Source organism: Pristis pectinata, chromosome 1, assembly GCF_009764475.1.
Source record: "Pristis pectinata isolate sPriPec2 chromosome 1, sPriPec2.1.pri, whole genome shotgun sequence".
NCBI classification, from domain to species: domain Eukaryota; kingdom Metazoa; phylum Chordata; class Chondrichthyes; order Rhinopristiformes; family Pristidae; genus Pristis; species Pristis pectinata.
Genome location: NC_067405.1, coordinates 89486144 through 89500027, shown reverse-complemented (window position 1 = coordinate 89500027; position 13884 = coordinate 89486144). Strand labels below are relative to the sequence as shown.

Below are 13884 nucleotides of genomic sequence, written 5' to 3'. Positions count from 1 at the left end.
ATGGGACATTTGATAGATGGATCTGTTATGATTTAACTGATCAAGGAGGTTTTCCTGAGATGGTGGAGACTTCATTCTATAGTAACCACCTAGTCATTGCTAATCTTTGAATTTGTGCATCTTTGCTACTCCCTACCACAGTTACATCTGGGTTTTTTAAAAAAGAAGAATGCTTAACCTTCTGTTGCCCTGAAGTAACTTCTTCGATAAATTCCTCAACTTATCCTCATCGAAGGCACGTCTGCAACTGCTGCTGTAGCTTCACATGACCAACAAATGCAGAGATTTATCAAGTAGAGGGGCGGTGCAGTCTCTTGTCTGGGCCTCGAGCTGTTTATTTAGTGTTTTCTTCAGCCAAATAACTGCGTTCTTTGTAAAATAAAAAGTTGCTCCCATTAATTTTTTTTTGAAACATCACTCAATTGTTTCTCCTTGAAGTAGTTGTATGCACAAGTGTAAAATAATGAAAGCAAAGACAATGTGCCAGAGCAGCACAGTGGTGCAGCTAGTAGAACTGCTGCCTCACAGGTCAAGTGATGTTGGTTCAGTCCTGACCTCGGGTGCTGTCGGTGTAGAGTTTGCACGATCTCTCTGTGACTGTGTGGGTTTCCTCCCAGATTCCAAAGACATGCAGGTTGACAGTTGATTTGGCCACTGTAAATTAGTCCTAGTGCATAGGTGAACAGTAGAACCTGGGGGTGGGGGGCTGTGGGGGGAGAGACGTTAGGACTGTGGGGAGAATAAAATGAGTTTTACTCGCAGTTGTAGAGAACATGGCAAATGCCTTGTGCACAGCAAGATCCCACAAACAGTAACAAAATAAATTACCCAATAAATAGTTTAAATGGTCTCAATCAAGGTTCTAGTGAGCCACATGACTAGGGGTGTACAGATAATTTAAAACTAAATAGTGGGGTAAGAGACCATAGAAAGCATTCTGTCCGGCTGCATCACGGCTCGTTATAGCAACTGCTCTGCCCAAGACCACAAGAAACTGCAGAGAGTCGTGGACACAGCTCAGCACATCACAGAAACCAGCCTCCCCTCTATGGACTCGTCTACACTTCTCACTGCCTTAGTAAAGCAGCCAAAATAATCAAAGACCCCACCCACCCAGGACATTCTCTCTTCACCCCTCTACTATCAGGCAGAAGATACAAAAGCCTGAAAGCACGTACCACCAGGTTCAGGGACAACTTCTATCCTGCTGTTACAAGACTATTGAATGGACCTGTTGTACGATAAGATGCACCCTTGAACTCACAATCTACCTTGTTATGGCCTTGCACCTAATTGTCTGCCTGAACAGCACTTTCTCCGTAACTGTAAAACTTTATTCTGCATTCTGTTACTGCTTTTCCCTTCACTACCTCGATGTACTGATGTCATGAAATGATCTGTATGAATGGCATGCAAAACAAAGTTTTTCACTGCAACTTGGGGCATGTCACAATAATAAACCAAATTATTACCAATTTACCAAAGCTGCAAAAATGTAGAAAATAAAAGAATAGACACAAAGTTAGAGTGAAAATTTTTAATATGGGAAATGTTAAACGGATTCTGACAGGAAGTGATGGTGAGAACAAATCTAGGAGTAAGTCAATACATATGGCTAGAAGTTACAAAAATAACAAAAGCACAAAACTAAGTACTTTACCTTAAAGCATGCAAGGCTCAAAACAAAGCAGTGGATATACAGAGGGAAGTGGAAAATGACTATCTTCTGATAGCTATTACAGAAATTTGGCTGCAGGAAGGCACAGACTGGGACCTAAATAATGAAGGGCACTTCACAGTTACGAAAGACAGGAAACTATTATAACTTTGAATGAATGGCTTCTTTTACTTAATGGTGGTTTAAGTGTAATAGAGGGAGGTGTTCAGAAAACCAGAATGCAGAAGCAGTTTGGGTGGAAAGAAGAAGCCACCTGTAGGAGTGGTGTACAGGTCTCCCAACAGAAACTATGTGGTCTGACAGTGTTTAGTCAGAAGATTATGACGATAGTTACGGGGGGAGTTCTAATCCACATGTCTACTGGGGGGAAAAATATCAGAGGGACAAAAGTAACCTAGATGTGGAGTTCAAAGAGTGTTTTTTGAATGGTTTCAAGATAGAACTGCACATTCTGGAGCCAACCAGAGAGCTGATTATACAAGATGTGGTAGTGTGCAATGAGATTGGACTAATCAATCATCTCATTGCGAAGGCATTCCGATGCAGCAGTGATCATAATTTAAATTGAATTTTCCATTCAATTTGAGGAATTCAAAAAAAAATGGGACCAAGGCTAATATTTTATACTTGAATTAGAGAAATTATGAGGGCATGAAAGTGGTGATCTAGCAAATTATGTTAAAGGATTGGTCAATTGAGATGCAGTAGCAGACACCCAAGGGGATCTTTCTAAATGTTCAGAATAGATACTTGCCAAAACAAAAGAAAATTTCCATTGGTAGGATTCATCATTTAAAGATAGCACCAAACTCAGACACAAACACAATTATGCAAAGATGCATGGCAGGAAAGAAAGTTGGACAGAATATGAAGCAAAGCAAAGAATAACTAAAAGGAAGGAACAAAAAAAAAATCAGAGCACAAGACCAAGCTAAATATGAAAACAGGTAATAGTCAATGTGAGAGTCTCTACAGGTATTTAAAGGAGTTAGCACAAGGGAGATGTGGTCCTATTGAAAGTGAATCTGGGGAATTAATAATAGAAAATGAGGTAGGTGTATTCAACAGGCATTTTATATCAGTCTTTACTGTGGAGGATGCAAATAACATCACAGAGATAACTCTAGATTGGAAATTGGAAGAGAAGGAAGGATGTGTTACTGATCAAGTCATTGGAGTTGCCGGCTTACAAATCCCAGATACCAGTGGACTTTCAACAAAGATCTTAAAGAAGTGTCAAGAAAGATAGTTAATGTGGTGGTTTCAATTTTTCAAAATTCCCCAGATTTGGAGAAGGTCCCGCTAACTTGGAAAATAGCAAATGTAATTCCTTTGCTCAAAAAGGGAGAGAGGCCGAAAGCAGGAAACCACAGGCCGGTTAGCTTAACATCTGTCATTGGGAAAAAACATAAGAGGATTTTATTAAAGATATTACAGCAGGGCACTTGGAAAATTTCATGTAATCAGGCAAAGTCAGCATGGTTTTAGGAAAGGGAAATCACGTTTGACCAATTTGCTTGCCTTTTGAAGAAATAATCTGTGCCATGGATAAAGGAGAATTGGTGGATGTAGTAGACTTAAATTTCCAGAAGGCGTTTGATCAGATAAGTAAAAATTCTCTGTTCTTTTTTGAAAGAGTATTGTTGGAGCTTTCACTGCCATCTGAGAGACAGCTGACGGTGCCTTGGTTTAACGTTTCATCTGAATGGCAGGGGGGTTGTAGCTTGAACCTAGGGCTAGGAGCACAATTCTTTGCATGGGATTTGAAGTCTCAGAATAGGATTGCTTTCTGTTGAGCCAGAGCTGGCTGATGCAAAAAAAAACAGGAGATTTTTTTTATAAACCACAAACACTGGAAGTCTGAAACTAAAACAAGGAAATATTGATGTTTGGGACCATTCTACAATACAAGTTGGGAACTCAAGCTGGAGGACTGGAAGGTACAATATTGCAACTGAGCCAACTTCCCTGCAACCATGGAGCCTTACTGGCTGCACAGGATTAAGGATTTACCCCAATTGTTGGAGGAGAGAATAACTTAGCGTAGTGGCTCATGGGAACCCACTTTAATTCTGGGTTTATTGAGAAGTTGTTACATTCCTTTAGAGTCTGATGTCCAAGGTGAAAATGAACCAGGCAGAATGATACTGTACTCTTTCCTTTGATTCATAATCAGCACAGAAACAGACCCTTCAGCGTGTCATGTCCACACCAACTATTAAGTACCCATCAAGTATTTTGTCCATCGCCATCAATGGCTTGATGATTCAAGCACTTGTCCTGATACTTTTTAAATGCTGTGGGAGAACCTGCCTCCACCACCTGCTCAGGCAGTGCCATTTCAGATTGCAACCACCCTCTGGGTGAAAATATTTTTCCCCCTCAGGTCCCTTCTAACCCTCTTACTCCTCATCTGAAACCTATGCCCTCTAATTTTAGATGTGTCTGTTATGGGGAAAAGTTTTTTTGATTCTCCACCTTACCTATGCCCCACGTCATTTTTTTTAAATATAAACACACCTTTATAAAGGTCCTTCCTCAGCTTCCTCTGCACTGAGGAACACAAACCCAGCCTATCCAGTCTCTCCTCATGATGGAAACATCCTATCACAGGCAACAACCTGGTCAATCACCTATCCACAACCTTTCCATTGTGACCCCAATTGTATATAGTATTGCAGTTGGACCTGAACTCCACACATTATGCCAGCTAACCAGTGGTATCCCAGCCTTCAGACACACAACCCTTACACCCTAGAATTAAGGAGTCCAAGTTCAAGCTTATTATCAAAAGGCATACATACCATTGGTATAAATGCCTTGAAAATTGGCTTTTATACCCAGCAGCAGCAGCACGGTACATTACAAACACAAGTTAACAAACTTAAATTAACATAAATAAATAACATAAAATCACCCTAGTCAACTCCAACACTCTTTAAGATCTAATATCTCAAGGCCAATTTTTATTTGATAATGCTCCTAAGGATTATCTAGGCTATTTTAATACTTTAAAGTTGATACACATGTGCAAGTTCTTGTTATTAATAGGATATACAAACTATATTGCCTAAATTTGCCTGTTGTGCAATATGTTTATGATCAAGTAAGGGGTGTATAAACGTTTGCCAGAAGATTATTCATGAAGATCATGTGACACTATGTTCCTTGAAAAATTCCTTCCTGCATAACAACATTTCTGGTAAACAAATGTTAGAGACTGGAATGAGCTTTCGAAGTGAAAATAGGAACAAAATTAATGCTTTTAAGATTTCTTGAACTCTCCTTTCCACCTCCTTCCCAAAATGTTGGCTCCATCTTCCTCTAATGTCTCAGCCAAGCAGCCATTATTGTTTCACCAGCCATGCCTGGGAGCATTGACTGACTCTTTCACTTGGGAAGTTCAAGCTTAAAACCACCCTTATTCCATGCTGGCAATTTTCATCAAGTGCAGAGGGTTACTGGGAGAGGAATAAGGAGCTCTCAGTGTTGCTCTGGTTGAGGGAAAGCATCCCAGCACAAGCCCCATAGATGGGCCCCTGCTGGTTTGCATGACTCAACTGCTCGCTGTGAAAGAGGAACAAAAAAAATCACAGAAAAAGCATACAAAATGAAGGAAACAAGGTCTGGAGGAGGATGGGGGGGGGGCGGTGGTCGTGGGGGTGAAATCATTTAACAATGAAAAGCTTCTGAAGGGGAAGTTCTTAATCAAATAGCAATTGTCCCATGAGAAAGCCTGTGGCTACACATTAAAATGCACACTTGAGGCATTCCAATTCGCTAAAGAACATGCACCTGTCCAAATGAATATGGCTCAGCGCCCAGTTTGTACTTTCATTTCACTTCGAGCTATGGCCTCCACTAATACAGCAATTATTCTGAACGAAACAGCATGGCTAGGATTCTGTACTGCAGCAGTATTTCTGCAAATTTATCTCAGCTTAACTTTTGTACTCTCCCAAGCCACAGCAACACAACTCAGCAATAACAGCAATCACCTAATGCATAATCAATTGAACCCTTCAGCATTTACCTTGACACACTGTACTTGCTGCTCCATATGTCAAATACTGTCCAAACATGTTGTATGGCAAGAAAAATAGTTACAAACAGCATATTTCCCCAAAGCACATTATAACTCCCCAAAGCACATTATAACTATCAAAGTACCTTCAAAATACAACTTCCATTGTAATGCTGCAAGCGCCACAGCCAATGTACACACAGTAAACTGACATAATCAACATATCACTGAGCACATCACTAATCTTTATCAATAACTAACAACGATTCCAAAGCCAGCCCCTGGAGATGCAGTGGGTAATGCTGCTGCCTCACAGCTCCTGTGATGCAGGTTCGATCCTGGAAGTGATAATACTAATATGTTTTTAGTGATCCGGTTGAGGAATAAATATTGGCAGAATGTAACACTACACAAATTGTTTGTTCTTCAAATGCCACAAGACAGTGCACCACAGATAGTGCTTCAGTTTAGTATTGCATCAACACCACTGATGCATTGAGTCTCCCTTGGTACTGCACTGGACTGTCAGCTTTTTTATTTTGTGCTGAAGTCAGTGGAGTGTCCTCGAAGACATAACTTTTCAGAGTCAGAGACAAAAAGGTACTACCACTGAGGCACCACTAAGAGGTTATAGTCACACTGACACTGAATGTTTGCCAGCCTAATTCACAAGAACTGTAACCATTTGGACCCAAAGGCAGAACCAATATCATACTGACACTTGCAGTAAACTCAAAAAGCAATGTCCCCACCAAAATAATAATACCACACTGACCTTGCTACATGCATCACAGCGCATCGAAAACCCTGAGGCATCATCCACGGAGACCACACCACAAACCCACAACAATGACCCACCGTAAAACTCTAGTCATCTAGAATCCAGCATAAAACCCACTGCACTGACTCCAGTGTTAAAAAAACTCCACACTGACCCCACCATGCAGTTACCATAGAAGGCTGAACAACAAAGCTCCCAACCTAATGTTCTCCCTATTCAGCCCCACACCGTCTTCACCATCAGCAATTAATACTGACTACATCATGACATTACTGTACAAACCACCACACTGTCCCCATCATAAAACCCACCATAATAACCTCACTTCAAACCAATACCAACTGATCCCAGAAAAAAGACACACCATAATGAACTCATCAGCCTAAACCCACCATAAAATCCTCAACATTAAGCCCATGATAAAACTCACCAGAGTGATCTCCACCATAAAACATATGATGCTGATCTTGCCATAAAACACCCATCACAATGACCCTACTATGAAATCCATCACACTGACCCCTTCCATTAGACCCACCACACTGACCCTACCAGATTAGGCCAACACACTGAGTCCACCATTTAACATGCATTGACCCCAGCCCAGAACCCACAGCACCAAGAATAAAACCACCATATCGATACTACCATGAAGTCCATCACATGGACTACCCAATAGAACCACATCAGACTAAACCCACCACACTGACCCCATCATAACTCTCATCAAAAAAGATTATCATGAAACACCTATATACTGACCCCACCAAAGAACCCACCACACTATCCTTACCTTAAAAGCCCCTCCTCACTGACACCACAGTATAAAACCCCCTCCTCACTGACACCACAGTATAACCTTCACCACTCTGACCCCACTGTAAAAGTCCAACCACAATGACTTCACATCACCCCCCACCAAAATACCCCAGCATATAATTCCATCATCTCACCACACCATATAGATCCCCACTACCTCTTCCATTTTACCCCAGTTCAGTAACTCCACCATAGAACCCTATTCATACTGATCCCATATCATCCCACCATACATTAGGGGTACCCCACCTCACTCACCCCACAAAGAAATTCAGACTTGACCTCTCATAAAATCCACACCATTTCTGCTCACCAAATACTTCTCCCCATGCCTTGTCTCTGCCTGATAATCCCTCTTGAGCTGAAGGGACAGGGATTCAGACCCCCGAGACAAATCTATGGGACGTGTTGACTTACCCAGGAAAAAGAGCATGTAAAACATTAGGAGGCAGGGGCGGACTGCCACCGGAGTTGAGCCCATGGCTCCGCCGGAGCCGTGGCGCAGAGTTCTCCCTCTCGCCTTCAGCCGGGTACTGGTGTGCCTTCTGACTCGGGGGGTTGATGTTGCTCTGTGCCAACGGAGCGACGCCCGGCACTACTGACACTCGTGGAGTTCCACAGATAGACTCCTTCTCCAAAGCGAAATCATATGACCCGCTTAATTTAATCTGGCCAAAGAAAGATCTCTCAATCAGAGCTGCAATGATTCGTCATCTTATTCAGACCGAACTTTTGACAGACATTGGATGTGAATTCGGCACTCTTCCCAACGACCCTCTTGTATTGAAACAGTGGAGCACGCCTGTACTACACACATTCACCACTATGCCTTAAAATGTTATGAACTGTGTGTGGATGATGCACCCTCACATCAAGTAAATTAAATCAATCACATTTAACCAAAACATCACATTGAAACAAACCAACCTCTCCCTTTCAGTGCTGAACTGTCATTATGCTCTGCAAGCTATCATGAAACGATTTGCAATACTTTAGTACCTATCACGGCCTCAGGGGAAGTCCGAGCGCATTTTACAAGCTACTGATATTTTGAATCATCACTGTTGCGATGGAGGAGAAAATTATTCCAGGGTCTTAAATAGAGTAGACACGGAGACTGCCTCCTGGAGCAAGACACAGAAACAGTCACTTCGGAATAGAACTTGGAAATGCGCTGAGACGGGTGAGAACGCGGAGTTCAGGACCAAAAGGAACCGAGCTGAAGAGGGAGAAGGGGCGAGAAAGCTGTGCACACAGACATAGATAAGGAAAGACTGTGCATGAACAGCAATATTGCAAAGACTGATTAGCCCTAATTATCTTGTTACAGTATCTGTTTCTATGTCACGCTTGCCTTGAAATCCCAGGCTGGTCATCGACTATTGATACCAGAGTATAACTGCAAATTGAAACCTCCGACTGGGCACTCTACTTACCGCGTGGATTTGAGGGTTATTCCTGCAAATGTTCCCCCTTTAAACTGGAGTTTAAGAGTAAACGCAGACTGCTAGCTCTCCCTTTCTACCACTAACTGACTGACCAGTCTCCCCTTTAAACTGGAGCTTAACAGTAACTGTAATATTTTTGGCTAATTAACTGAAGTTAACATTGATTGTTAAAGGTGATTTTTGTTTAACACGACTGAATTACTTGATGTTAAGAGGAGAGTGGGTGAGGTGGTGCATTGATATTGTCTATGATCTGGAAAGGCATTTGATAACTATTTCAAAATAATAGACTTACAAGTAGAATTGTAGCTTGTGTGATCGCAGAAGCAGAGATGGACAAGGAACAGAAAGCTGAAAGCAAAAGTTTAACATCTCATAATACAGTGGGAGGCCATTCAGCCCACTGGTCCATGCCAGCTCCCAGGAGAGGAATCCAATTAGTCCCATTTCCTCTTTCCTTCGTCCCCTGTACCCCATTCTCCCTTACCAACTCTCCTTTCATTCCTTTTGCCTTTTAATCTAGCAGCACATCTTTGGGACATGCGAGGAAAGCGGAGCCCTCCCCAGAGGAAACCCACGCCGTCAAAGGAAGAATGTATCCACTCCACACAGACAGCACCCGAGGTCAGGATCGAACCTGCACCATGGGAGCTGCGAGGAGGCAGCAGCATTACCCACTGCATCACCAGTGGCTGGTTTTGGAATCGTAGTTAGTTCTTGATAAAGTTTGGTGATGTGCTGGAATGATTTCAAATTGGCAGTTGGCACAAACACTGAAGTACGGTAAACAGATGGGAGAGTGGTTATAAGCTTCAACTGGACAAATGGGCTGGTGAGATGGCCAGACAGTTAGCAGATGAATTTTACATGCTGTGTTTCATTTGGCAGAATGAACAAGGAGAAGCCATTTAAATTAATTTATCTAATTTTAAAGCTGGGAGAATAGCAAGTGCCCAGGGGCCGATAGAGTAGGGCATTCTGCCCTTAGGCTTAGGTTACTGGTTGGGCTTCAACTGAAGTACTGCATCCACTCTAGGCACCACACTTTTGGATGTCAATGTCTTAGTGATAGTGCAATGGAGATTTATTGCACAAGTACCAAGGATTTGATATATTTTATAATGATGAGATACTGGAGAAAAGAGGGTTATTTGATTCAGAGCAAAGAAGGCTGGGGGAGAGGTATGATCCGTATTCAAAATCTTAAAGGGTTTTAATAGATTAAATCAGCAGAAGAATCAGCAACCAAGAGATGGATTGTAGATTGTTGGCAACAAGACAGAAGTGACATACTTTTTAAGGCACTGAGCAGTTATGATCTGGATATTGAACTGCCTCAAAGCTTGATGGAGGCAAAATCATTAATAACTTCTAAAAGGGAATTAGTTGGAAAAAAAGTGGGAAAATATGAGGAAAGTATATGACAGCGTGGCTTGTTTGATAGACAGTTTAAGGTGCCAGAATAGACTGAACAATCCTCTTCTGTGCTGCATTTTTCTGTAAATGTATGATCCTCCCTTCAGACTGGACCCTCTCCTTTAAATACTGATGTCTATCAATGTTTTTATACTGGGCAATCTCCCTTTATACTGGTGTTTATCAGTAAAATTGAACGTGCACAGACAAATTGGCCTTCATCAGTTAGGGCATCGAATAGAGAAGTTGGCATGTTATGTTGCAATTATACAAGATGTTGGTGAGCCCACACTTGGAGTATTGTATTCAGTTTTGGACACCCTATTATAGGAAGAATGTGATTAAACTGGAAAGAGCGCAAAAAAGATTTACAAAGATGTTGCACAAGAGATTCTGCAGATACTGGAATCTGGAGCAATGCACACAAAATGCTGGAGGAACTCAGCAGGTCAGGCAGCACCTATGGAGGGAAATAAACAGTTGAAGTTTCGGGTCGAGATCCTTCACCAGGACTGGAAAGGAAGAGGGCAGAAGCTAGAATAAGGAGGTTGGGGGAGAGGGAGGAGCACAGGCTGGCAGGTGATAGGTGAGTGCAGGTGAGAGGGGAAGGTAGGTGGGTGGGGGAGGGGGGATGAGAGGGAGTGACGTAAGAAGCTGGGAGGTGATAGGCGGAAGAGGCAAAGGCTGAATAAGTAGGAATCTGGTAGGAGAGGACAGCAGACCATGGAATAAAGGGAAGGAGTTGGGGAATAGATGGGCAGGTCATGAGGGTGGGGGAGGGGTAAGAGAAAGGGTGAGGGGGCCACGGGAATGAGGGAAAATAAAGGGGGGGGAGAAGAGTGAAGGGGTTATCGGAAGTTAGAGAAATTGATATTGATGCTGTCAGGTTGGAGACTACCAAGGCAGAATATGAGGTGTTGTTCCTCCAGCCTGCATCTGGCCTCAACGTGGCAGTAGAGGAGGCCGTGGATAGACATGTCAGTATGGGAGTGGGATGTGGAATTAAAGTGACCGACCACCGGGGGATCCTGGCTTTGGTGGTGGACGGAACAAAGGTGCTCGACGAAGTGGTCACCCAACCTGCGTTGGGTCTCACCGATGTAGAGGAAGCCACACTGGAAGCACCAGATGCAATAAATGACACCCTCGGATTCACTGGTGAAGCGCTGCCTCACCTGGAAGGACTGTCTGGGGCCCTGAATGGTGGTGAGGGAGGAGGTATAGGGAGAGGTGTAACACTTTGCATGGTTGCAGGGATAAGTGCCGGGAGGGTCATCAGTGGGGAGGAACGAGTGGACAAGGGAGTAGCAGAGAGAGCGATCCCTGTGGAAAGCGGAGAGAGGGAAAAAGGTAAGATGTGCCTGGTGGTGGGATCCCATTGGAGGTGGCGGAAGTTGTGGAGAATGATGTATTGGATGCAGAGGCTTGTGGGGTGGTAGGTGAGGGACAAGGGGAACCCTGTCCCTGTTATGTTGGGGGGAGTGGTGTAGTATGAAAGGCCATGGCTGTCAGGTGACAGTGACAACACTACTGACCCCCATGGTCGGATGATAGCATTGCTCATCGGGTCGGAAGTTACACCACTGTCAATCAAAGGTTTGGCTCCGCCCCACCTATCAAGTGCACACCTAAGGATTGGCTTTGTAAAACACCTTTATTCTTGGCCCTGACTCATTGGCTTGTATGAATTACCTGAGTGGGCTCCACCCAGCTCTCCAGCCCTATAAAAGATGGTACAAGTGGGTAACTCTTTCTCTTTGCTGATTGCTGCTGGGGTCGAGACCACACTGAAGGACCACTGGTAAGAGGGTGCACTTCCACAGGGGTCTAGGAGCATCTTAAGTAGATTCCCAGTAGTGTAGGGCCATTGCTTGCCCAAATTCAGGGGGTTCAGGCAATGTATTGTACATTCCTTGATCATTTGTACCAGTTCATTGTATGTGTGTGCACACTTCACCCCCCTTGCAACTCCCCTCATGTTCCACGATTACCCGAGTGCGAGTGTGCATCCGTTCCTTTTCATTTCTGTTCCCGCATCTGTCTTTGTAAATAAGTTCTCCTTTTTAAAATGCAAGACTGTGTGTCCAGATACCTCTACTTTTGAGACCCGAAATAACCTTTCTCATAACGGGGGGGATGGGGTGAGGGCAGATGTGCGGGAAATGGAGGAGATGTGGAAGGGAAACCCTGTTTACTGAAAAAGAGGACATCTCAGATGTCCTGGAATGGAAAGCCTCATCATGGGAACAGATGCAGTGGAAATAGAGGAACTGGGAGAAGGGGATAACATCCTTGCAAGTGACAGAGTGGGAAGAGGGGTAGTCAAGGTAACTGTGGGAGTCAGTGGGTTTGTAAGAGATGCCTATGGTTAATCTGTCTCCAGAGATAGAGACAGAGAGGTCAAGAAAGGGGAGAGAGGTTTCAGAGATGGACCAAGTGAATTTGAGGACAGGGTGGAAGTTGGAGGCAAAGTTAATGAAATTGATGAGCTCAGCACGGGTGCAGGAAGCAGCCCCAATGCAGTCATCAATGTAATGGAGAAAGATTTGGGGGGCTTTACCGGTGTAGGCTTGGAACATGGACTGTTCCACATAGCCGACAGAGGCTGGCATATCTGGGGCCCATGTGAGTGCCCACAGCTACACCTTTGGTTTGGAGAAAGTGGGAGGAGCCAAAAGATAAGTTGTTGAGGGTGAGTACCAGTTCCACCAGATGTAAGAGGGTGGCAGTGTGTTGTGAGAAATCCACATGGCTGTCACGCGACAGTAACGACAATGACCCCCGCTGACCGGAGGACAGCATTGCTCCTCTGATCGGAAGTGATACTACTGTCAATCAAGGTGCGGCTCCACCCACCCCTCAGGTGTGAGAGTACATTTTGCCTCTGAACCTGCCTGACCAGTAGCCTTTGTCTCTGAACCTGCCTGACCATTGGCTGTGGCAGGAACCTTTGTCTTTGACTCCCACACCATTGGCTCATTCAAACCACAACAGTGAGGCTCCACCCAGCCTCCTAGCACCATAAAAAGGGCTGCATCACCTAACCCTTCCTCTTTTGACAACCCCAGGAGTAATGAGACAACGCTGCGGAGATCATTGGTAAAAGTGCATCACCACATGGTCAGGGAGCGTTTCACTCAGACTCGGGGAGCGTTAAGGGCCAATGCTAGTGTGGGACGGGCACTGAAGTGTTATATGCTGAAGTTGTACATTGTTACTGTGTGCTTGTGTGTATTACTGTGTGTGTGTGAGTGTATTTTACCCCAGTTGCGATTCCCCTCTCGTGTTCGTGGTATCCTGTGCGTGAGCGAGCGTGTGTCTGTTCCCATCCATTCTGTCCCACGTCTGCCTTTGTGATTAAACTAGTTTTGGTCTACAAAGCTCGTGTCCAGAGTCCTTGATCCTTAAGACAGTAAAGAATGATTTCACACAACACAGTGGAGGGGAACTGGTTGGGTCTGTTGTCAGGAAAGAAGCGGAGATCCTTAAGGCCTTCCTGATGGGGGATGGAAGTGTGCAGGTACCCAATGTCCATTGTAAAAATGTGGCGGTCAGGACCAGGGAACTGAAAGCTGTCGAAGTGTCACGGATGTAGGTGGGAAGGGACTGGACAAAGGGAGACAAAATGGAGTCAAAATATGAGGACACAAGTTCAGTGGGGCAGGAGCAGGCAGAAACAATGGGCCTACCTGTCCCTACACCTCCTCCCTCACCACCA

General features: G+C 44.1%; 1 protein-coding gene across 3 annotated transcripts in view; it reads right to left on the bottom strand.

The window, feature by feature from the left end:
* ltk (leukocyte receptor tyrosine kinase) overlaps window positions 1-8348 on the bottom strand; it is a 137936-nt gene extending 129588 nt beyond the window's left edge. For 2 of the 3 annotated variants that reach the window (XM_052022489.1, XM_052022508.1), the window contains exon 1: window positions 7720-8055. In XM_052022489.1, the coding sequence (XP_051878449.1) occupies window positions 7720-7783 (64 nt within the window). In that variant the 5' untranslated portion in view covers window positions 7784-8055. Of the gene's footprint in view, window positions 1-7719; window positions 8056-8301 lie in introns of those variants that run through there. The other variant, XM_052022499.1, reaches the window with a different exon arrangement.
* Between the last annotated feature and the right edge of the window lie 5536 nt (window positions 8349-13884).